Source organism: Hemitrygon akajei, chromosome 17, assembly GCF_048418815.1.
Source record: "Hemitrygon akajei chromosome 17, sHemAka1.3, whole genome shotgun sequence".
NCBI lineage: Eukaryota > Metazoa > Chordata > Chondrichthyes > Myliobatiformes > Dasyatidae > Hemitrygon > Hemitrygon akajei.
Genome location: NC_133140.1, coordinates 59,358,300 through 59,381,380, shown reverse-complemented (window position 1 = coordinate 59,381,380; position 23,081 = coordinate 59,358,300). Strand labels below are relative to the sequence as shown.

Below are 23,081 nucleotides of genomic sequence, written 5' to 3'. Positions count from 1 at the left end.
CATTGAGGAAGCAAGGAGTCTGCAAAAGGATTTGGACAGATTAGGGGAATGAGCAAAAAAGTAGCAGACAATGCAGTGTGGGGAAGTATATGGTCATGCACTTTGGTAGAAGGAATAAAGGTGTTGAGTATTTTCTAAACAAGGAGTGAATTCAGAAGTAGATGCAGAAGGGTCTTGGGATTCCTAGTACAGTACAGGATTCTCTTAAGGATTATCTTGCAGGTTGAGTCAATAGTATTAAGGCAAATTCAATTATAGCGTTCATTTCCATTGAATTAGGATATTAAAGCAAGAATGTAATGCTGAGACTTTACAAGATGTTGGTCAGGCCACATTTGGAAGCAGTTGTGAGCCTTGTTTGCATGAAAGGATGTGCTGCTGGCATTGGAGAGGGTCCAGAGGAGGTTTATGAGAATGATCCCAGAAATGAAACAGTTAATATATGAGGAGCATTTGATGGCTCTGGGCCTGTACTTCTGAAGTATGGAAGAGTGGGAGTCGGGGGGGGGGGGGGGGGGAAGGAGAGGAAAATCTCATTGAAACTTACTGAATATTGAAAGGCTGAGTTGGAGTGGGTGTTACCAGTAATGGGGGAGTATAGGACCAGGGGCACAGCTTCTGAATAGAAGGATGTCCCTTTAGAACAGAGATGAGGAGGAATTTCTTTAGCCAGAATCTTTAGATTGTGCATCTGTGGAATTCGTTGCTGCAGGCTGCTGTGGAGATCAAGTATTGGGTATATTTAATGAGGAGGTTGATAAGTTCATAATTAGTCAGGGTCTCAAAGGCTATGGGCAGAAGGCAGGAGAATGGATTAATCAGCAATGATTGAATGGCAGAGTGGACTAGATGGGTCAAAAGGCCTAAATTCTTCTCTTGTGCCTAATGATCATGGGTGATTTTCCCCAGGCCTCAATTCCTCTGTGCCAGATGCATGTAGTGCTCAATTCCCCAATCGTCATATAAATCAATACAGTATAATGAATTTACTAAGTACAATGAAAAGTTTATCTTGGATACAGGCCATGCAGATTATTTGATTATACAGTGCATTGAGGTAGCACTAGGTAAAACAATAACAGAATAAAGTGTATCAACTACAGAGAAGGTGCAGTGCAGGTAAATTGTGAATTCAAGAGTCCATCTTATTGTACCATTAATAGTCTTACAACAGTGGAGTGAAAGCAACCTTGAGCAAGGTGGGACATGACTTCATGTTCTTTTGAGCAGTTATTGAACCATTTGGAGATGAAATGTTTGTGTATAGAACAGTGCCCTGACAGACTCCTGCAGTGATGTCCTGGATTTGGGATGATTGACCAACAACCACAAACTACTTCCTTTGTATTTCAAGTTCAGCCATTTGAGTGATTTCCCTTTCAAACTGATTGACTTACGTTTTACAGAGTGCTTGATACTATACTTAGTCAAATGGTGTCCTGTTATCAACGACAGTTAATCTTGCCTCCCCCTTGCAATTCTCTGTGGGCCATGAACCACGTTTAACGTCCTGACCTGAGTGGACCTGCTGAAGCTAGCCGTGTACAGGTTATGGGTGAGTAAAAGCTGCTTGATAGCACTGTCATCCACGGCTTTCATCACTGCACTGATGATATAGAGCAGACAACTGGCAATTAGCCAGATTTGTTTTGTCCTGCTTTTTGTGAACGGAACACATATTGTCAATTTTCCACATCATCAAGTAGATTAAATACAAATGTTGTAACAGTGCTGGAATAGCTTGGTTAGGGGAACAGCTAGTTCTCAAGCCCTGCTCTTCAGAACTGCAGCTGGGACTTTTGTTTGGTCTTAACCTTTGCTTCATCCAGTGCTCACAGCTGTTTCTTGCTATCATGTGGTGTGAGTCAAATTGCAATCATGGAGGATCTTCTTGGAGTCTTCTCCTCCCAGCGGTTGTTTAGTGATGCACTACTATGCATGGCTGGATGTGGTAGAACTTTAGCTTTGATCTGATTACAAGTTAACGAATTATTTGAATTGATAATTCTGTTCCAGGGTTTGAAATAAAAATGATTTCAGAGACAATGGTGCATTAGTGTGAAGCTTACACAGGGTCATTTATACAGTACTCGGTGCAGCTTATCATGGGAATGGCAAACTTCAAAGGTTCATTTTATTGTCAAAATATGCATGTACAATGCAACTCTGATATTCATCTCCTCCAGCTAGCCATGGGAGCCATTGAAAGAAAAAACATCAACCCTCTTCCCCCCCCCCGTGCACTAAAAAGAAAAAGAAACAAAACTCACTAACCTCAAATTCTCCCCACTCCCTCCCTGCCACAAAAAACTAATAAGCACCCACACAGAAAATGGCAGCTAGAGCAACAAACCCCAGGCACCCCATGCTCTCCCTCATAGAAAAAACTAATGGGTCGCCTGAATGGAAAATAGCAGCTAGAACAACAAATTCCTAACCCGTCGGGTGTTGTAGGTGAAAGTCCATCACTGTGCTGAATGAGTTAGATCATCGTCGCTGTGTTTTAGGCAGGGCTCCGAGCTAGTTCATAGATTTTCATATTGGGAGTTTTCCATAGAACTTCAAGTTTGTCCAAGTTATTCCCCTGTCTTGGAAGTAAGGTTTAGTGATGGAGGTGCCATTATATTGTTGAGAACAAAGTGTGAGATCGTGCTCCATAGAAGTTGGAAATCTGAAATAAAAACAAAGTGCTAAGAATGCACAGTGGGTTTTTCAGGACTTGAGGATTGCTGGCCAATTACCCTACTGACCCGTACATCTTTGGAATGTGGGGGAAAACTGGAGGAAACTTGCACATTCACTAGGAAAATGTATTTGCTTTTCCTTCCACAAATTTCATAGAACAAATTTTCATATTCCAGACTTTTTGGTAGCAATTTGCGAATTTCATAAAAGTGAATTTCCATTACTCAAACTGCCACAGTGCAAGGGTGGCTTGTCTTAGATTCAGAAATTAATTGGTGTTTGAACTAGTGATATGCAAATACTCATCAAATGGTTATTGTGATATGATCATTCAATATAATGGTTTTGAAAAAGAAATGTGAGTAAATTATTGGGATTCCAGATTTATTCATAGTTGACTTCTGTGCAATTGGCAATGCTGTTGATGTGATCCGACAAAATCTGTTAATGGGTAAACAACAGAAGCTATGTGGGAGAAATTCACAAAAACAATTATAGTTCGTTCCAAGATCAATTTATATTTTAAGGTGATTTTTAAAACTATTTTAAAAAAACATGCCTGGCTGATGTAAGGGTATAACACTAAAATAAAGAGTACAAAAGAAAGTAAAATTTCCCATTGATTAGTGACTGAAGGAGATGCACTCTGTAGCAAAAAGCAACAAAATTGTACGAGCCAGGAGTATGAACCTGGAAGATATATAAAGTCAACACAAGTATTTTCATAGTTTTCTTGAGGAAAGGATGATCAGGAATACATGGGCCTTAAACTCAGAATGGTGATCTTGTACATCTAAATATGGAAACAATAGACTGGATGAATAATTGCTTTCCGTTAACGTTTACAATAAATGACAAGGGAGCCATGTCCCCAACCATAAGGAAAGTAACATTAACTCAGTAGTAGCCCCTTCTCTCAGTGACTGTGTAGATTTCTTCCCACATCCCAAACAATTACTACTAGACTACATGACTACTCTGAATTACCCCTTAGTACAGGCAGGTTTGCAGGGATATGCAGAATGCTCCGCTGGAGCTGGAATTGATCTGATTTGCTTTTATGGTCTTCTGGGTTATAAGTGAGTAAGTAACAGCACTGGGGAGTAACAAATGCCCTAGACCAGCTGTTTTCAATCCCCTGATTATAATGAAATTAGTTAAGAACAATGCAGATATCCTCTTATTTTCCAAAGTTTATTTAATTTGGAACCAGTCTTTTCATTAGAAATTTATGCATTGCATTTTGCTACTTAACAATCTTGAACGAGAAGCCAAGAAGTTGCATAAAATCTATTATTGCAAAATTACTTGTTTAGAATCCAAGAGTCACCAAACATCTTGAAATGATCTGAAAGAGCCAGCATGGATTTGTAAACTGGATCAACTGGCCTGTTGAACTTGATTAATTTCTTAAATAATATCTATATATACTCCCTGTGAAATACTCTTTAAAACAAAGACCTTATGTTAAGCATTTAATTAAATCACTCATAATTGACTACAGTCTAAAATGAAAGGCAAAATGTTGATACAGTTAAGAAATTGGCTGAACAGTGAAATGCAGAGGAGGGATAATATGCCCAGTTTGGTCAGAGTAATTATTGTTGTGACACTAGAATCTGTACTGGGCTCATAACCAGATGCTATAACAGTTTATATGACTAGATACAGGTTTTGTGATCTGTGGTGTGCTGAAAGTGATGGTGGTTTTCACCATCAGCATCAAACTTTTATAAGTGACTACTGACATATAGGAAATGTCCACATTTCAGTGTCTTGTCACGTACCCCTTTGTTTGCGAGGCTTCTGTAGCAATATTGTACAGTGGAAAGAGTGCGAGGTTGGCAGGGGACTTTTGTTTAGTGTGCATTAAATGCAAGACCTTTTCTCCTATCTTTGGTGACTGAGTAGACAGTGACTTGGAGCTCAGCCTCTGAGCATACAAATATACAAATTTCTGTCTGTTATCAAATTGGAGTAATGCTTTTCTAGAGTGGGAGTGATGTAAATTGATGTAGCTTGTTGGAAGTGAGCTGCAGCATTGTAACAAGAAAAATTGTGAAAATGTCAGGACTATGTTATATCCATTGGTGCTGAGATTTCTCTGTTGTGTATCCATAGATTAAGTTCATAGTTTGCAATTAATAAACGGGGAGGGTATTTTAATCTTGTAAATTATTGAGCTTAGGAACCTGGGATATTGGTGCTGAAGTGGGAATGTGGTGTATTCTTAATTCGAGAGACTGCAGATGCTGGAATCTGGAATTAAAAGCTAAATTGCTGGATGAACTGTAGGTCTTCACCCAAAATATCAACTAACATTTAACCTTCACAACTACTGCTTGACCTACTGAATTCTTCCAACAGTTCCTTTTTTTTAAATTAATAACCAATTCAAACATATATCTTCAGACCTACCGGAAGAAAATAGGTATGCTGCATTTTGACTATCTGTGGCAATTTTTCAATATATTAGCAAATTTCGTACTAAAACAACCTGTATAAGAAATGAATAATTTATGGTGGTGCATTCCTCTGACCCAAGCACAGTATATCCTAGCCAGTGAAGTATTTGTGAATAGTAATTTCAATTGTAACGTAGAGAAATGTAGAAGCAAAAGGGAGGTCATTGATCTCAAAGTCAAAGCAGTGTCTGCTCTCTAATCTGTGATTTGTCATTCTGCCTAATCACTCCTTCATTTCATTTGTTGAACTTGATTAAACTTGCCCTCTAATTCAGGTTGATTTGCCTTTGTATGACGTTTATATTTGTTCCCTCAAATATATAGGGTGCAATCACACAACACACCTCAACTGATCCACACTGACCAATATACCTACTTGGCCCATATCCCTCTACTAAGCTTTCCTGTCTAAAGTTATATCCGTTATTTTTCAGACGTTAAAGTTGATGTACCTGTGTTAACCACTTCCTGATGACTCATTCCAGTGGCGACCTCTGAGTGGAAATAGTGCTTCTCGGGTTCCTGTTAAATCTCTCCCCTTTCACCATAAACCTATGCCCTTTAGTTACTGATATCACCAACACTGGGGGGGGGGACTGTGCACATTGACCCTATCTACTGCATCCCTCATAATTTTATACACCTCTACAAAATCACCTCTCATTCTACTTATTAATAGCATTTAAGACTGAGAGACTATCTGTCTATTATAGCAATCATTTCATGTTAAATTCTCAGTTAAATCTACTTTCAGCTTACCTCATCTCATAAATAAACAAAAAAATTCACCCCATGCATCTCATACTCATTGAGATGCAGCACATATCTATGTTCATTTTCATTTGTTTTCAGGCTTTCCACATTTGAATTCCTCCAGTTAGGTTCCAAAAACGTGAAAGCACCTACCACCATATTTAAGGATGGTTTCTATTCTGTTCTGTTGAAAAATCTGCTCAGCACAAGAAGGCTCGTTTCCCTTCCAGGAACTCTGTCTACACTGCCAGTGCCTTAGTAAAGCAGCTAACATAATCAAAGACCCAACCCTCCCTGGACATTCTCTCTTTTCTCCCCTCCCATCAGGCAGAAATTACAAAAGCCTGAAAGCACATAACACTAAAATCAAGGCAGCTTCTATCCCACTGTTTTAAAACTATTAAATTGTCCCCTTGTATGATTAGATTTTGACTTCATAATCAATGTTGTTATAACCTTGCACTGTATTGTATACGTGCATTGCTTTCTCTCTAACTAGCAATTTGTTCTGCACAATGTTACTGGTTTCCCTCATACTCCCTCAGCATATTGATGTGATGAAATTGTATAGATGGCTTGAAAAACTAGGTTTTTCACTCTACCTTGCTATGTGTGACAATACTAAACCAATCTGCCAAGTCCCAACCTGTTCAACCTTGGTCCTCAGCAACATCCTCACAAATCTCTGCACATTTTCCATCTTAATGGCATCTTTCCTATAGCATGGTGATCAAACCAATCTTCCAAATGTTGCCTCACAAACATTTTTTAACTGTAATATAACATCCCAACTTCTTAATTTAATGCCCTGACTGAAAACCAGCATGCTAAAAATTACCTTCATCATCCTGCTTACCTGTGACACCATTTTCAAGGAACCATGTAGGATTTCTAGGTTCCTCTGCTCCACGACACTCCCCAGGGCCCTAACATTTATTATGAACGTATTGTGTAGCCTTGAACATAATGTATGATTAATCAGATCTGGAGTATGTCAAGTAGTATCCAGCCACTATGAAAATTGCCATCTACTCTAGTATCATCAAGAATGTAGATGTCCCTGACTTTTATTTCTCGACCATATCAAATCAAACCATTTTCTCACCAATTCTGTTCACAGACATCTCTGGCAAAGTCTTCATATCATGTAGGATTGAGACCATCTGCCTCCAGTGCTTCATTCATTTCATGTTAGATTTCAGGTTGAACCTACCTTCAGCTTATCCTGTCTCACATATAATTCAACAAAACTTCCCCTCATGCCACTCAATGCTTATTGAGAGCTATCACATGATCCCTGTAAGACATATAGCTACTGACTGCCCAATCTTTCTGGACCCTAACGCAGGCTGATCCAGTAAAAATTTTCTCTCCTCATATATTGTCCCCACATGCTTCCAAATTAACTGTCATCACCCTTCTCAAAAATTACCTCAAATTTCTGTCCCTGTAAATTTACCATGCTATCTTCGTTGTTCTTTCTTCAAAGTTCATTGCAGAGTTATTACCTTTGAATTTCATGTCCATTTCTTCTGACCTTCCGTACTTACGCCTTAACCGAAACAGAAAAAAAAACTTTCTGCATTCTTTGACATATTTGGCAGAACCTCCATCCTTGTGCTCTATTGTTCTATTGTCCAGACCAGTGGAATTGCCCTATTTCTAGTACACTGCTGCTTCCAATGTTGATAATTGATGGTATAGCTAGAATTTACAAGGACAATTTCCACCTGTAAGCTCCTAACACTGTCTCTCAACTGATCCAGTAAAACTGCTTTGCAATACGGGTAGTTTAATATTCAGTCTTGGATTTTTCTATTTCAACGGCAAAAACCCTCCGCACTGATCTCCCTCATGGTACTTTTACTTGTAAGAGGAACAAGTGCCATATCTGCCCCTTCACCACCTCCCTCACTATCATTCAGGGCTCCAAACAGTCTTTCTAGGTGAGGCGACACTTCACCTATGAGTCTGTTGGGGTAATCAGCTGTAACCGGTGCTCCCAGTGTAACCTCCTGTATATCGGTGAGTCCCAGCATAGCAACCGTTTTGCCAAGCAGCTACACTCTGCCAGAAAAAGTGGGATCTCCTGGTGGAGATCCACTTCCCATTCCGGCATGTCAGTCTACACTCAGATTTGGAGAGTAACACCTTGTATTTCATCTGGGTAGCTTCCAACCTGATGGGATGAACATTGATTTCTTGACAATTGCCCCCCACCCCCCTTCACCATTCCCCATTCCTGTTTCCCTCTTCCACCTCCTCTCCTTACCTGCCCATCACTTCCCTCTGGTGCTCCTTTCCCTTCCCTTTCTTCCATTGCCTTCGAGCCTCTCCTATCAGATTACCCTTCCCCAGCCCTTTATCTTTTTCACCAATCAGCTTTCCTGCTCTTTACTTCACCCCTTCCCCTCTACCAGTTTCACCTACCACTTACCACCTTGTACTTCCTCCTTTTCTCTCCCACCTTCTTGCTCTAACTTCTTGTCCTCTTTTCCCAGTCCTGATGAAGGTTCTCAGCCTGAAAAGTCGACTGTTTACTCTTTTCCATAGATGGTGCCTGGCCTGCTGAGTTCCTCCAGCATTTTGTGTGTGTTGCTTTGATTTCCAGCATCTGCAGATTTTCTCGTCTTTGGCTATCTGGTTTAGTTTTTCTCCACCATTGTGACAAAGTACAGCTTTACTCTAAGCATTTATACTTGTGCTTCCCCAATTAGTCTTTTTTTGAAATTATAACCATTTGATTCATTGTAATTTTTAATGTAAGAAATTTTGATCTTGGTCAGAACAGCAGGAAACAATTGTAAAATGGGTTTTGATAAAATAGTAAAAGTGATAAGATGACTGTCTGGTGCACAGATCATGTCCCGTTTGAAATGAGATTGGAGGCCACGTCTGAGCCATGGAATTGCATTCTGACAGTGAATCATTGTTTCCAGGGCCAAGAAGATAAATTAGTGAAGTGGAGAAAAAGTAAGTACTACAGAGCTAACTTGGTAAAGATTTCAAGATTGGTATGCTGTGTATGTTGGATAACATTGCTTATAATTACCCTGACCAATTTTTAGCTCTTAATTAACAACATGCAACATTACTCGGTCATTTATAGCATTGAAATCTAAGGAACCTTGCTATCTGAAAATTGACAGGTGTGTTTCCTGTAATAAAGCACTAAGTGTGCACTGTATTTCACCAACTGTTGTGCACTCTAGGAAGTAATGAAATCATGAAAGGCATTATGGACATGTTTTGGTTTTTAAAATTGGTATTCCTCCTTAATGGTGAGGGTTACAAGAATATTTGATTTGAGAAAAGGACTAGGCTCAGCCATACCAAAACCTCATGCCAGTGGCAGCAAAAGATGTCAAGAGATCAATTGGGACTAAAACATATGACACAACCATTAGAGGCTAGAAATTGATTCTACTGCTATCATCTTTAAAAGTCATTCTGGAATAGTTGACAAAGATTTTGGCCATCTCTCCAACCCTCTTACAAAGACTAGTTTTTCCCCCCGTTCCCTTCATTGTGTATCACATTGTATTTTCCTACTTTAATTATTCTGCAAAAAGGTAAAATAACATTCTTGTTCTGGGGGATGAACTGAGTAAGTATTTTGAATCAGTGGATGATACTATGCCAGATGATCAAGAGTGTCTGGGGTAGAAGTGAGTGCATTTGCTATTACTAGAGAGAAGGTGCTTGGGAGGCTGCAAGTTCTGAAGGTAGATAAGCCACCTGGACCAGATGGACTACACCCGAGAGTTCAAGTCAAGTTGCTTTTATTGTCATTTCAATCATGACTGCCGGTACAGTACACAGGAAAAAGGGAACAGCGTTCCTCCAGGACCATGGTGCTACATGAAACAACACAAAACTACACGGGACTACATAAAGTGCACAAAACAGTGCAAGACAGTATAATAATTAATAAACAAGACAATAGGCATAGTAAAGGGCAAATTACAATATGATAATAAATAATGTAAATGTAAACAATGTTTTAGCAGGAATTGAGAAAGAAATGAGCAAAAATTGCAAAGGGAGTGGAGTTCTGTAAGAGGTTGCTAAAGAGATTGTGCAGGCATTAGTAGTGATTCTTGAAAGATCATTAGATTCTGGCATGGTTCCAGAGGATTGGAAAATTAAGTAGGGAGGGAGGCAGAAGAAAGGAAATCAAGGCCAGTTAGCCTGGCCTCAGTGTTTGGGAAGATGTGGAATCAATTGTTAAGGATGTGGTTTCAGGGTACTTGGAGACATAAAATGGGCCAGAAACAGCATGGTTTCCTCAAGGGAAAATCTTGTCTGACAAATCTATTGGGATTCTTTTGAGGAATAATAAGCAGGATAGACAAAGGAGAATCGGTGGATGTTGTGTACTTGGATTTTCAAAAGACCTTTGTCAAGGTGCCAGACATGAAGTTGTTTAGCAAGATGAGAGTCCGTGGTATTACAGGAAATACACTAGCATGGATAAAGCAGTGGCTGATTGGCAGGAGGCAAAGAGTGGGAATAAAGAAGCCTTTTCTGGCTGGCTGCTGGTGACTAGTGGTGTTCTGCAGGGGTCGGTATTGGGACAGTTTATGCTGTATGTCAATGATTTGGATGATGGAATTTAACTTTGTAGTCAAGTTTGCAAACAATATGAAGATGCTGGAGGGGCAGGTGGTGTTGAGGAAGCTGGGAGGCTACAGAAGGACTTAGATGAGGAGCATAGGCAAGGTAGTGGCAGACGGGATACAGTGTTGGGAAATATACACACTAATGCTCTTGGTAGAAGGAATAAAAGCATAGACTATTTAATAAATGGGGAGAAAATTCAAAAATCTGAGCTGCAAAGGAACTTGGGAATCCACATGCAGGTTACCCTAAAGGCTAACTTGCAGATTGAGTTAGTAGTGAGGAAGACAAATACAATGTTAGCATTTATTTGGAGAGGACTAGAATATAAAAGCAAGGATGTAAGGCTGAAGCTTTATAAGGCATTGGTGAGGCCTCAGTTGGAGTATTGTGAGCAGTTTTGAGCCCCTTATCTAAGAAATGATGTGCTGACATTGGAAAGCGTTCAACAAAGGATCATGAAAATTATTCTGGGATTGGAAGGCTTATTGTATGAGGAGCATTTTATTTCCTCTGAACCTGAACTTGCTGGAATTTAGAAGAATGAGGTGGGGGAATCTCATTGAAAGCTATCAAATATTGAAAAGCCTGGATAGAGTGGATGTGGAGAGGATGTTTCCTATAGTGGGAGAGTCTAGGACCAAAGTGCAAAACCTCAGAATAGAGGGACATCCATTAGAATGATGATAAGGAGGAATTTCTTTAGTGAGAGGGTGGTGAATTTATAGAATTTGTTGCCACAGGCAGAGATTGATAGATTTTTGATAAGTCAGGACGTGAATGGTTGTGAGGAGAAGGCAGGGGAATGGGATTGAGAAGGAAATGGATCAGCCATGAACAAATGGCAGAACAGACTCAATGGGCTGAATGGCCTAATGTCCAATGTCTTATGGTGTAAATGGTCTGATATTTTTGGATTGTATTTTTAAGTAGTAGTTCTCTGAATAAGGCCCCCATTGTTAAATAAGCATTGTTCTAGAAATTACTGCACTGCAGTTATTGGCCTCAATGACTAATCGTTTTTGTTTTTTGTACTGCTGAATCCTATAACTTTGGGATGCAATAAGCATCTGTTGTGTAAATACCAGAGAGAACTCAGATCAGCAATATATTTCTTGCCAATAAAGGCAGTAAACACAGTGTGAACTTGATCAGCCTTTTATTTTAAGGTATAAATTGATTTCTGTAGGTTTTACATTGTGAAATAAGCTATTTACTAAAATGAAATGTTAAATTTTTGCATATTGTTTTTCCACTGGGTTTTAATTACCTTGTTTGCTGTGAAGATTTTTTTTTTGACTTCATGGAAACCTGAAAGCATTCTCCTTGAGCAGCATTGTAGAATCTGGATGTGAGTAAGACTTTGGGAGAATATAAACAAGACAATGCACAAGGAAGCAGCCAAAGAAAAAAATGCAGGGATATCAATTTTGATAGAAAAATGGCAAGGTAGTTATTTTTTAAATGGTGAGAAGTTGAGAAATCTTGATATTAAGAAGGTCTGGATATAAGTGAATCACTGGAAATTAATGTGCAGAAATAGTGAGCAGTTCGAAGACGAATGGAGTTAAATGTAAGTGGGTTTGAGTACTAGAGAAATCGTGTTCCAATTATAAAGGTGCAGCTGTGTCGGGAATTTTGTGTACAGGTTGGTTCTCTCCACACATGGAAAGATGCACTGGAGAGAGAGAGGGCAATTAAGGTAAAGGTTCGCTAAATTGTTTCCTGGGATGGAGGGTTTATCATGAGTCATATGAAGTAACGTGTACTATATTCTCTTGGGTTTAGAAGAACCTTCCTGGTTTACTATCTTGGGTTTAGAAGTGGTTTCAGGGAAACAAGCATATTTTGTAGTTATAAAGATAATGTTTGACATAGTGAGGTGTCTAGAACCAGTCGTCATAATCTCAAAATAGGGTCGGCCATTCAAGGCAAAGGAAGAAGTATTTCTTTATCCAGAGGATAGTGTATTTTTGGAATTTATTCCACAACAGGGTCGTGGAAGCTTAAAATACCAGCCTCAAGGATATCATTGTGGAAAGCAGTATGCAAAAACCCACTCTTCCCTCTGTGATCAAATTATTTTGAAAGACATAGAAAAAGCTCGACGTGTCTGTCCATTAGCAGCTTTTTTTCCTGCTAAAGCTAAAAGTGCTGTATACAATTGAAAGAATGACTCAAGTCTCATGGTGTTCCAGCATTGACAAATTCAGCCATAGTAGTTCATTGACATGCCTGCATGCCCAAGATACCACAGTAAATAGAGAAGCAACACATGGTCTGTCTCTCTTCATTCTTGAATCAACCATTTTCATACAGGTTATTGATTGATAATGTGTAATGTATCAAAATAAACCTGCTTTTCACCCATCTGCCTCTATTATCACTAATCAGAATATTTCCTCCCCTTTTGCAATTCATCGTGGGACTCGTCAAGGCTGCCCCCTTTCTCCGTTTGCAGTTATCATTGAGCCACTGGCTGTTAGCATCAGACAGGACCCTTTGATATCTCCCATTGATATGCATGGACATAAATATCACCTTTCATTATACGCTGACGATGTCCTTTTATATATCTCCAGCCCACAAACATCAATACCCGCCCTTCTGACTCTAATTAATAATTTTGGTAGTTTTTCAGGTTTCTTTTTTAATTGGGATAGGAGTGAACTAATGCCAATCACTGCAGTGGTTAATAGAGTATTTACAGTCTATTCCCTTTAAAATAATTTATGATTATTTTTCCTATCTTGGTGTGTCTATTAAAAAAAAACCCAGATGACCTTTTGCAAGTGAATTGGTGAAACAAAGTTGAGCAGGTTAAATGCAATATTGACTTTTGGAAAACCCTTCCAATTTTTTGGTGGGGAGGGTTTATGCAATCAAGATGATTGTACTGCCACGATTTCTTCATCTTTTCCAGTCAATTTCATGTTTTATTCCTCTGTCATATTTTAAGCAATTGGATTCAATTATTATACCCTTCTTTTGGAATTATAAAGCCATTAGAATGACTAAAAAACACTTGTCAAAGCGCAAGGAAGCAGGAGGTTTTGCTCTACCAGACATTAAAATGTATTGTAAACACAAAGTACACTGCAGATGCTGTGGTCAAATCAAGACGTACAAAAAAGCTGGATGAATTGCTGCCCACCTATCTATTCTTGCATGGTGGAAAAAAGGCCCACCCTCTACCTCAGACTCGTGCCCAGCATGGTTACTCAGAGAGTGAGTGCTTTGTAAGAAAACTTCCTTACCAGCTCTCCTTAATAGCCCCACTGCAGTTAATAAGTCACATTTTAGTAACAGCTTTGTGGTTGGCAACACTATAAGAATTTGGAAACAGATTCAACTACACATTAAGGCCCCAGAAACTTATATTGACACTCCGATTTGTGACAATCATCCTTTTTGCCTGGCCTGACTGATTCTGTTTTTTCGTCCTGGAAACAGCGTGGCATCTGTAGTGTAGGTGACCTATATATTAATGGAAACTTTGCCTCATTTGCACAGTTACAAGCAGTTTACAATATCCCTGCATCTAGTTTTTTTTTAGATATTTACAAATTCGAGATTATGTTAGGAAATATATACCTAATTTTGAAGTTTTAGACAAACAAGAGTCCCTGGAGGCAATAAATAAATTTGATCCGGTTACTCGTAGTGCCGTATCCAATTTTTATCAGATCCTACATAATGGAGCTCGGGTGAATACTGCAGGTCTTAAACAGGCATGGGTGGATGAATTGGGTATAGAACTGACAGAGGAGGTCTGGGATGAGTGTTTAAAGAGTATACATGATTAAGAGTGTTTAAAGAGTATACAAGAGTATACATGATGGTCAACGTCAGACACAGACTTATACAGTTTAAAACAATACATAGACTCCATTATTCCAAAGAAAAGTTGCACAGCTTCTATCCTGATGTTTCACCAGTTTGTAATAGATGTAAATCTGAGAACAGTAACTTGTCACATTCATTCTGGTCATGTAAGCTTTATGCATACTGGAAAAGTATTTTTCACTGTTTCTCTGAGGCTTATGGGAAGTGGTGGGAACCGGACCCACTCACAGCCATCCTTGGAGCAACAAGCTCCCTATCTTCAGTCAATAAGTCTGAAAAAATGGCTGTATTGTTTGGAATGGTGATTGCTAAGAAGTTAATCCTGCAAATGTGGAAAATGGACTCTGTGCCTACGTACGATCTGTGGCTGAGAGAACTGGCAAATACTTTACATTTGGAGAGATTGAGACTATGTAATGAGGACAGAGGGGACATCTTTGAAAGGATATGGGGCCCTGTATTGGACTTTCTTACGGGGTGAGGACTGAGGTTTTTTTGGTGCGGTGCACCTCTGCTGTGTATGTTTACTTTTGCCTTTATATTATTCTCCCTTTTGCTGCTCAATATTTAATTTGATTTTATTAAGGTTGTGGTTTTTGTGGATGTGCTCTTTTTTTCGTTTGTCGGAAAAAAAGAATAAAAAATATTGAAATAAAAAAAATACCTGCTTTTTTCACTGATCTATCTTTTGTACAGTGCTGGTGGAAACATCTCTAATTGATGTATTTCAGAGAAGGTCCCCATCATTGTCAATATTCAGACATTCACCCATTTTATTAGTAACATTAACATTAGTAAAGTTAGTCATCTGTAATAGCCTCTTTTAGGGCATGTATTCATTGACAAATCAAGATCTGGCCATCAGTCTGTAAACTTGTATTCAGGAATCCCAGTGGTTCTGGAACACCGTTGCTCAACTGTTTTCCTTTTTCCCTTTGAATGCCAAAGAACTCAAAATATTGGCAGTGGGCTTTTTTTTTTAACCTGAAATTATTTTGCTAAAATATATTACCACTTCATTGAATCTCTGTTAATGAATGTATGTTCATTTGTATGGTGTACCTAGACATAGAGTAGCCAGCCAGTGGTGTAGTGGCATCCGCACTAGACTTCAAGGTGAGTGGTCCAGGTTCAATGCACGCTTCCCATCCGTATTGGGTTGAGCGTTGGGCTAGCAACTAAGCCTTGTAAAAAAAGACAAAAACGCTAAAGAAACGTTGATGCACCACAAATCATGGAAAGGAACAACAACCTAGGTGTAGAGGCAGCACTGTCACCTTGAAGTTACCACACTGTAAGAGGTGTCCTTTCTTGTTTGAATACTACATGACATCACACAATTGCCCAGATAGCGAAAAGAAGGCATATAGGAATAAAATAGGCCTCCTGGCTGAGTGGTGTCATAACAACAATCTCGCACAAAACATCAGCGAGACCAAGGAATTGATTGTAGACCTTAGGAAGGGAAAGTCAGTAGAATGTGCACCAGTCCTCACTTAGTGATCACTGGTGGAAAGGGTAGCGCTTTCAAGTTTCTGAGCATTAACATCTCAGAAGGTCTGTCCTGTGCCCAATACATTGATGCAGTTATGAAGAAGGCACCTCAGCAGTTATAAAATATAGGAGTTTGAGGACATATTTGGTATATCACCAAAGACTAGCAAATTTCTACAGATGTAATATGGAGAGCATTCTGATTGATCATGCCACTGCCTGGTATGGAGGCTGTAATGTGCAGGATTAAAAGAGGGTGTAGACGCAGCCAATTCCATCATGAGGACAACCCTCCCCACCATCTTAATGATGGATGCCACCTTCCTAGCAGTGCCTTGAGAAAGTAACATTCAACCAGGACATGATCTGTTCTCGTTATTACCATCAGGGAAGAGGTAGAGAATTATAAAGATCTACAGTCAATGATTCAGAAACAGCTTCTTCCCCTCCATTGCATTTCTGAATAGTCCATGAACATACTTCATTATTTCTTCCTTTTTGCACTGTTTATTTTGTAATTTTATGTCTTTGCATTGTATTGCTGCCACAAAGCAATAATTTTAATGTCATTATATGACTGCAATAATAAACCGGATTCTAATACTGGTTCAGGTGGGCCTGAAAGAAGTGTTGGCCAATATTTATCCCTTGACAAATACTACCCAGATTGTCAGGGTGTTTCCTTCTTGCCATTTATGAAAACTTGCTGTAATTTTTGTGCTTACAATTATTAATTTTACTTCAAAAGCATTTTTCTGCCTTAAAGCAATTTAGGTTGTTTTCAGGTTAAGAATATTACTTAATATGCAGCTAATTGGGGCACATGAGACCAGTATATTTAGGCTCAATTAAGCGCCTGTCCCAATTAGCCGGTTTCATGGAAATACTTAAAAAGGTATTAAAAAAAGGTCAAACTATTGTTTAACTGAGTAACAAATTATATATTTTAAAAGTACAGAACAAATTGGAACACTACCCATACGATGACAGAACTATAAAACTATGCATTAGTTGTAGTTATTGATGGAGGAATTCATCCAGTGTTTGGTGTCATGTTCTTTTAATTGACTGTAAATCAGCGTATGCACCCTAGTGCAGATAATGTACTGCCTTCATTGCCTTGCTGCATGAAGTAGTGTCGTGAGGGTCTGAATTATTAAAAAAATAAAATGATCAAAAATCACTGCTTTTTGAATCCGCATCCGTCAACCCAAATGGATAACATAACACAAGCACGTGGAACTGATGCTATTTTAAAAACTATTTGCTCAAAGCGCACTGTAGTATCTATTGCCACACAAGCACACAAAACTGACACTATTTAAAAACTGTTCAGAAACCATCTTTTGTCCCAATTAAGGGGCATAGTGTCTCAAATAAACAAAGGGAATCCCAGGTATTTTCTCAGTTAGTTTTTGTTCTTTAAGAGCTGTCCCAAGCAAGAGGCAGATTCTTTGGCATGATGATCCTCTTGGTAGTATGCAACAATGTTGTAAAGGGCTTTGGACATACAACTTATCATATTAACATGCTGGTTGAGTACTTGGGTTTTATCCAGCTGGAGCAAGCTATTTCCTTTGAGGAATGAGTACCTTGTAAGCTGCTTACTAACACTGATCTATTGTCTTTCAGGTTCTGTGGAGAATGTTTGCAACCCTGCCTCCAAGTTGTGTCGCCTTTGTGCCCTCTGTGCCGTATGCCCTTTGACCCAAAAAAGGTAGAAAAGGCCTCTAATGTGGAGAAACAGCTCTCTTCATATAAGGCTCCCTGTCGAGGATGCAATAAAAAGGTATGATGAAAGAAAATATTTAATTAACAACAAAAAATTATTTGAAAGAAATTTGATTTCGAAGACGAATTGGCCATTCGTATCGGGTCAGTGCAGTGTACACTCGTAAAAATATTTTTTTGTGCAGTACAGCATGTAACTCAAATCTGCTTATGGTTTTAGGAATTGTGCACTGTGTATGCCATTTTTTATGGCAATGCATTAAATGACAATATATTCTTTGCTGGAGGCAATTTTGGGAATCGGTATAATGTTCATTTACTAGATCTGTAGTCACATAATCTACACTAGTCTGATGTGGAGTAGTATTGTAAGATAGCAGCTTCCAATGATATGCCATATTTTTACAGTCTGAAAAATTTTAGCATTAGAATTTTATTCAGAATTAGATGCCTTGTTCAATTATTATTTATTGTCATTTTTAGACACTTGTAAAGTTTACAGATTTTGCTGGTTATGTCTTAGTCTTCATGCTCAGATGCAGCAGCCTCTTAGGGTCCAAACAAATTGTCCGTCCCTTGTGTCTTTTTTTATAATCACAAGACACTTGTGGGCATTAAGAACACCAGGCACTGTAGATGTGCCTCTTTCACGGGTTGCTCAATAGCAGTGGAGCTGGACTTATTGAACTTTATGTTGCAGACTGCTTCAGCCACCCGGGTGTCAGAGATAGTGAGCAGTCCAACAAATGATTGTTTAGGACATTTTTATTGTGATTGCGAGACCCTCTTGGACATTGGTACTGTGTTCTGCTGTGAGTCCAGTTCACTGGTTCAGTGGCTAGATTGACGACGATAGAGCTGTGTGGACCAGGCCCTAATGCCTCAGGGTCACCTGTTGCAGCTGCCAGGGAAGAAGACGCCAAAGCTGGCTGTGTGCTGTTGGATTACGTGCTGGGTTGGGGCTGCCCTCAGTGGAAGTCAGGCTGGGTTGTGTTTGTCTGCGGCTACATTTGCACGAGATAAGGAAATGCGGACTTGTTCATCTGGAATTGTGGCTGCAGGACAACATGCACCATCAATCTACAGGCCATTACACTCATTCTTAAGCAATATTATTTTAATATTAATTTTTTTTGTAACTGCATGTTTTTCTGCTATCATAATTATATGTGCTGTGTTGTATGTACTGTGTGCTGTGTTGGACTGTTTGTTCTGTGTTTTGCAACTTAGCCAGAGGAACACTTTTGTTTGGCTGTATTCAGGTGTAAGGTTGAATAGCAATTAAACTTGAACTTGAATGTCATGCTCCTCAAAGTGCATTTCTAGTGTTGGTTCAAAATTGTGGCTGAAAAACACCACCTCTGACAATGCATCACTCCCTTATTTTACATTGAAGTGTGAATCCAGATTTTTGAGCATGACACTCTGGTGTGCACCTTGAACGTATTGACTTCTGACTCTGAAGCAATCCAGTAAACCGCGGTAGGCAAGAAAGAGGAGGATTTAGCAGGGAGTTGAGTTGGAAAGAGAGGGAAAATGGGCGTTAAGGAATGGAGCAAAGTGACCAGAGATGAACAAGTATGATCAAGATCATGTTACTATAGGTAAGATTGAAGTATTTGGTGAGAGCCACTTTGATTTGGATAGGGTTACATGGTGGAAAACATAGTTGGGTATGGCGACATCAATGCAGACAAGATTCTTGTCTTCACTGATTCAGTTTCATGAGACAGTCTGCTTTGGATTTGTACCATCTTCTGATCAGTGATCTGTGTATTACATCTTAATTTTGAATGCATTTTGCTGTGGATGTGAAAGTTACCACAGCATGAAGCTTTCAGATGTCTCGTGAATGGCGTAGAAAGCTGCAGATATCTTTCTCATGTGACAGCCAGCGATGCATGATTAGATTGTTTATTTATGTAGAGACACAGTTGGCTCAACGAGCCTCTTTCGCCCAATTACACCCATGTGACAAATTAGCACCCAGAGGAACCCCACGTGGTCAGGAGGAGGACGTACAAGCTTCTTACGGGCAGTGGCTGGAACTGAACCCAGGTCGCTGGCGATGTCATGGTAGTATGCCAACTTCTATGCTACCTTGTCAATACATAATTTTTTCTAAAGAAAGGCGATATCAGTCTGATTGGGATATAGAGTCTTCATCACTTGATCAGTTTCATGTTTTTCATTTAATTTTCAAGTCATACCTGACCAACATTCCCTCTAAGGTGTTTGCCATGCACACATCTTTTGCTATTAAGGCACAAGGGAATTGCACGAAGAATTTGTGTCGTGAGGATGGGCTGTAGGATCCAAGGAGCTCAGGAACCGCCACGTGCAGCTGCTGCTAAATCTGCAGTATTTCTGTTCCATTCCATTGACAGATGCTGCTAAGGCATTAAGATTAATGAACCGATAATTCTCAAATCATGTTTATATCACTCTCCGCAAATTTATATTTACACTGACTTACTCCTGACTCAGGACTCAGCAGCAGCATGGGCGGCGGTTCCTCAGCTCCCCCACGTCCTAAAGTCCATCAGGACGCAAATCCTTTGTGTGCTAGTAGTAAAGGATGTGTGCGCGTGCACCTTAAAGGGAACACTGTACCTGATTCCAGAAATTTTAACATGTGCTTCAGACTGTTAGCTAGAAAGCAAACATGTGCTTTCATGACATAAAGTTTCATAATGTATATATCCTTCTAAATAGTGGGTGGAAGTGTGGAAAGTTAAGACAACCGGGTGGCATTTTACAGTGTCTAATCATCTATTTCAACTGCTACTACTGATACTGGGATGGCCACAGAACAGTGGAGGGGTCCTTGTTTCTAGCTTGTGTTTTTTTTCTATTTTTAGCTAAATGAGTCAACTATGATTCATTTGGTAGTAGTCTTGTTTAGATGCCAGCAGGTTACATACTCATGTTTCACTTGAGAAACCATGGTGAAATATGGAAGGAGCAGTGGAGTGTTGGAGGGAGTTTACTCAGAGTTATAGTTACGAAGGCAGAGCTGTAGTCAATAAACAATAGTCTAATGTAGATGTCTTTACAGTCCAAATGCTCCAGAGGTAAGTGTTGGGCCAGGGAGATTATGCCTGCCATAGACCTGTTTCAGTGGTTAACAAATTGTAGTGAGAATTTGAGAAAACTATTTTTAAAACTTGTATTTTGGATGTGATTTTGTATTTATCAATAGACAATAGACAGTAGGTGCAGGAGTAGGCCATTTGGCCCTGCTAGCCAGCACCGCCATTCACTGTGATCATGGCTGATCATACACAATCAATACCCCGTTCCTCCCCTCTTCCCATATCCCTTGACCCCGCTATCTATAAGAGCTCTATCTAACTCTCTCTTGATTGCATGCAGATACTTGGCCTCCACTGCCTTCTGGCGCAGAGCATTCCACATATCCACCACTCTCTGGGTGAAAAAGTTTTTCCGCATCTCTGTTCTAAATGGCCTACCCCTTATTCTTAAACTGTGGCCTCTAGTTCTGGACTCACCCATCAGCGGGAACATGCTTCCTGCCTCCAGTGTGTCCAATCCCTTAATAATCTTATATGTTTCAATCAGATCCCCTCTCATCCTTCTAAATTCCAGTGTATACAAGCCCAGTCGCTCCAATCTTTCAACATATGATAGTCCCGCCATTCCGGGAATTAACCTTGTGAACCTACGCTGCATTCCCTCAATAGCAAGAATGTCCTTCCTCAAATTTGGTGACCAAAACTGCACACAATACTCCAGGTGGGGTCTCACCAGGGCCCTGTACAGCTGCAGAAGGACCTCTTTACTCCTATACTCAATTCCTCTTGTTATAAAAGCCAGCATGCCATTAGCTTTCTTCACTCTGCTGTACCTACGTGCTTGCTTTCATTGACTGATGTGCAAGAACACCTAGATCTAGTTGTACTTCCCCTTTTCCTAACTTGACTCCATTTAGATAGTAATCTGCCTTCCTGTTCTTGCCACCAAAGTGGATAACCTCACATTTATCCACATTAAACTGCATCTGCCATACATTTGCCCACTCACCCAACCTGTCCAAGTTGCCCTGCATTCTCATAACATCCTCCTGACATTTCACACTGCCACCCAGCTTTGTGTCATTGGCAAATTTGCTAATGTTACTTTTAATCCCTTCATCTAAATCATTAATGTATATTGTAAACAACTGCGGTCCCAGCACCGAACCTTGCGGTACCCCACTGGTCACAGCCTGCCATTCCGAAAGGGACCCGTTAATCACTACTCTTTGTTTCCTGTCAGTCAGCCAATTTTCAATCCATGTCAGTACTCTGCCCCCAATACCATGTGCCCTAATTTTGCCCACTAATCTCCTATGTGGGACTTTATCAAAAGCTTTCTGGAATTCCAGGTACACTACATCCACTGGCTCTCCCTTGTCCATTTTCATAGTTACATCCTCAAAAAACTCCAGAAGATTAGTCAAGCATGATTTTCCCGTCATAAATCCATGCTGACTCGGACCGATCCTTCTACTGCTATCCAAATGTGTCGTAATTTCCTCTTTTATAATTGACTCCAGCATCTTTCCCACCACTGACGTCAGGCTAACTGGTCTATAATTCAATGTTTTCTCTCTCCCTCCTTTCTTGAAAAGTGGGACAACATTAGCCACCCTCCAATCAGCAGGAACTGTTCCTGAATCTATGGAACATTGGAAAATGATTACCAATGCGTCCACGATTTCTAGAGCCACCTCTTTAAGTACCCTGGGATGCAGACCATCAGGTCCCGGGGACTTATCAGTCTTCAGACTCAACAGTCTATCCAACACCGTTACTTACCTAATATAAATTTCCTTCAGTTCATCCTTTACCCTAGTTCCTTTGGCCACTATTACATCTGGGAGATTGTTTGTGTCTTCCCTAGTGAAGACAGATCCAAAGTACCTGTTCAACTCATCTGCCATTTCCTTGTTCCCCATAATAAATTCACCCGTTTCTGTCTTCAATGGCCCAATTTTGGTCTTAACTATTTTTTTGCTATTCACATACCTAAAGAAGCTTTTACTATCCTCCTTTATATTCTTGGCTAGTTTACCTTTGTACCTCATTTTTTCTTGGCGTATTGCCTTTTTTGTTATCTTCTGTTGCTCTTTAAAAGCTTCCCAGTCCTCCGGTTTCCCGCTCATCTTTGCTATGTTATACTTCTCTTTTATTTTTATACTGCCCTTTACTTCCTTTGTCAGCCACGGCCGCCCCTTACACCCCTTAGGATCTTTCTTCCTCTTTGGAATGAACTGATCCTGCACCTTCTGCATTATTCCCAGAAATACTTGCCATTGTTGTTCCACTGTCTTCCCTGCTAGGGTATTGTTCCATTGAACTTTGGCCAGCTCCTTCCTCATAGCTCCATAGTTCCCTTTGTTCAACTGTAATACTGACACATCCGATTTTCCCTTCTCCTTCTCAAATTGTAGGTTAAAACATATCATATTATGGTCACTACCTC

The 23,081-nt window shown here is 39.8% G+C and overlaps 1 protein-coding gene across 1 annotated transcript in view; it reads left to right on the top strand.

Annotated features, from left to right (window-relative positions):
- The window catches only part of rnf166 (ring finger protein 166), a 44,706-nt gene that overhangs the window by 5,777 nt on the left and 15,848 nt on the right, over nt 1-23,081 (top strand). The window contains exon 2 of the mRNA XM_073070241.1: nt 17,496-17,652. Within this exon, the coding sequence (XP_072926342.1) occupies nt 17,496-17,652 (157 nt within the window). The remainder of the gene's footprint in view (nt 1-17,495; nt 17,653-23,081) is intronic.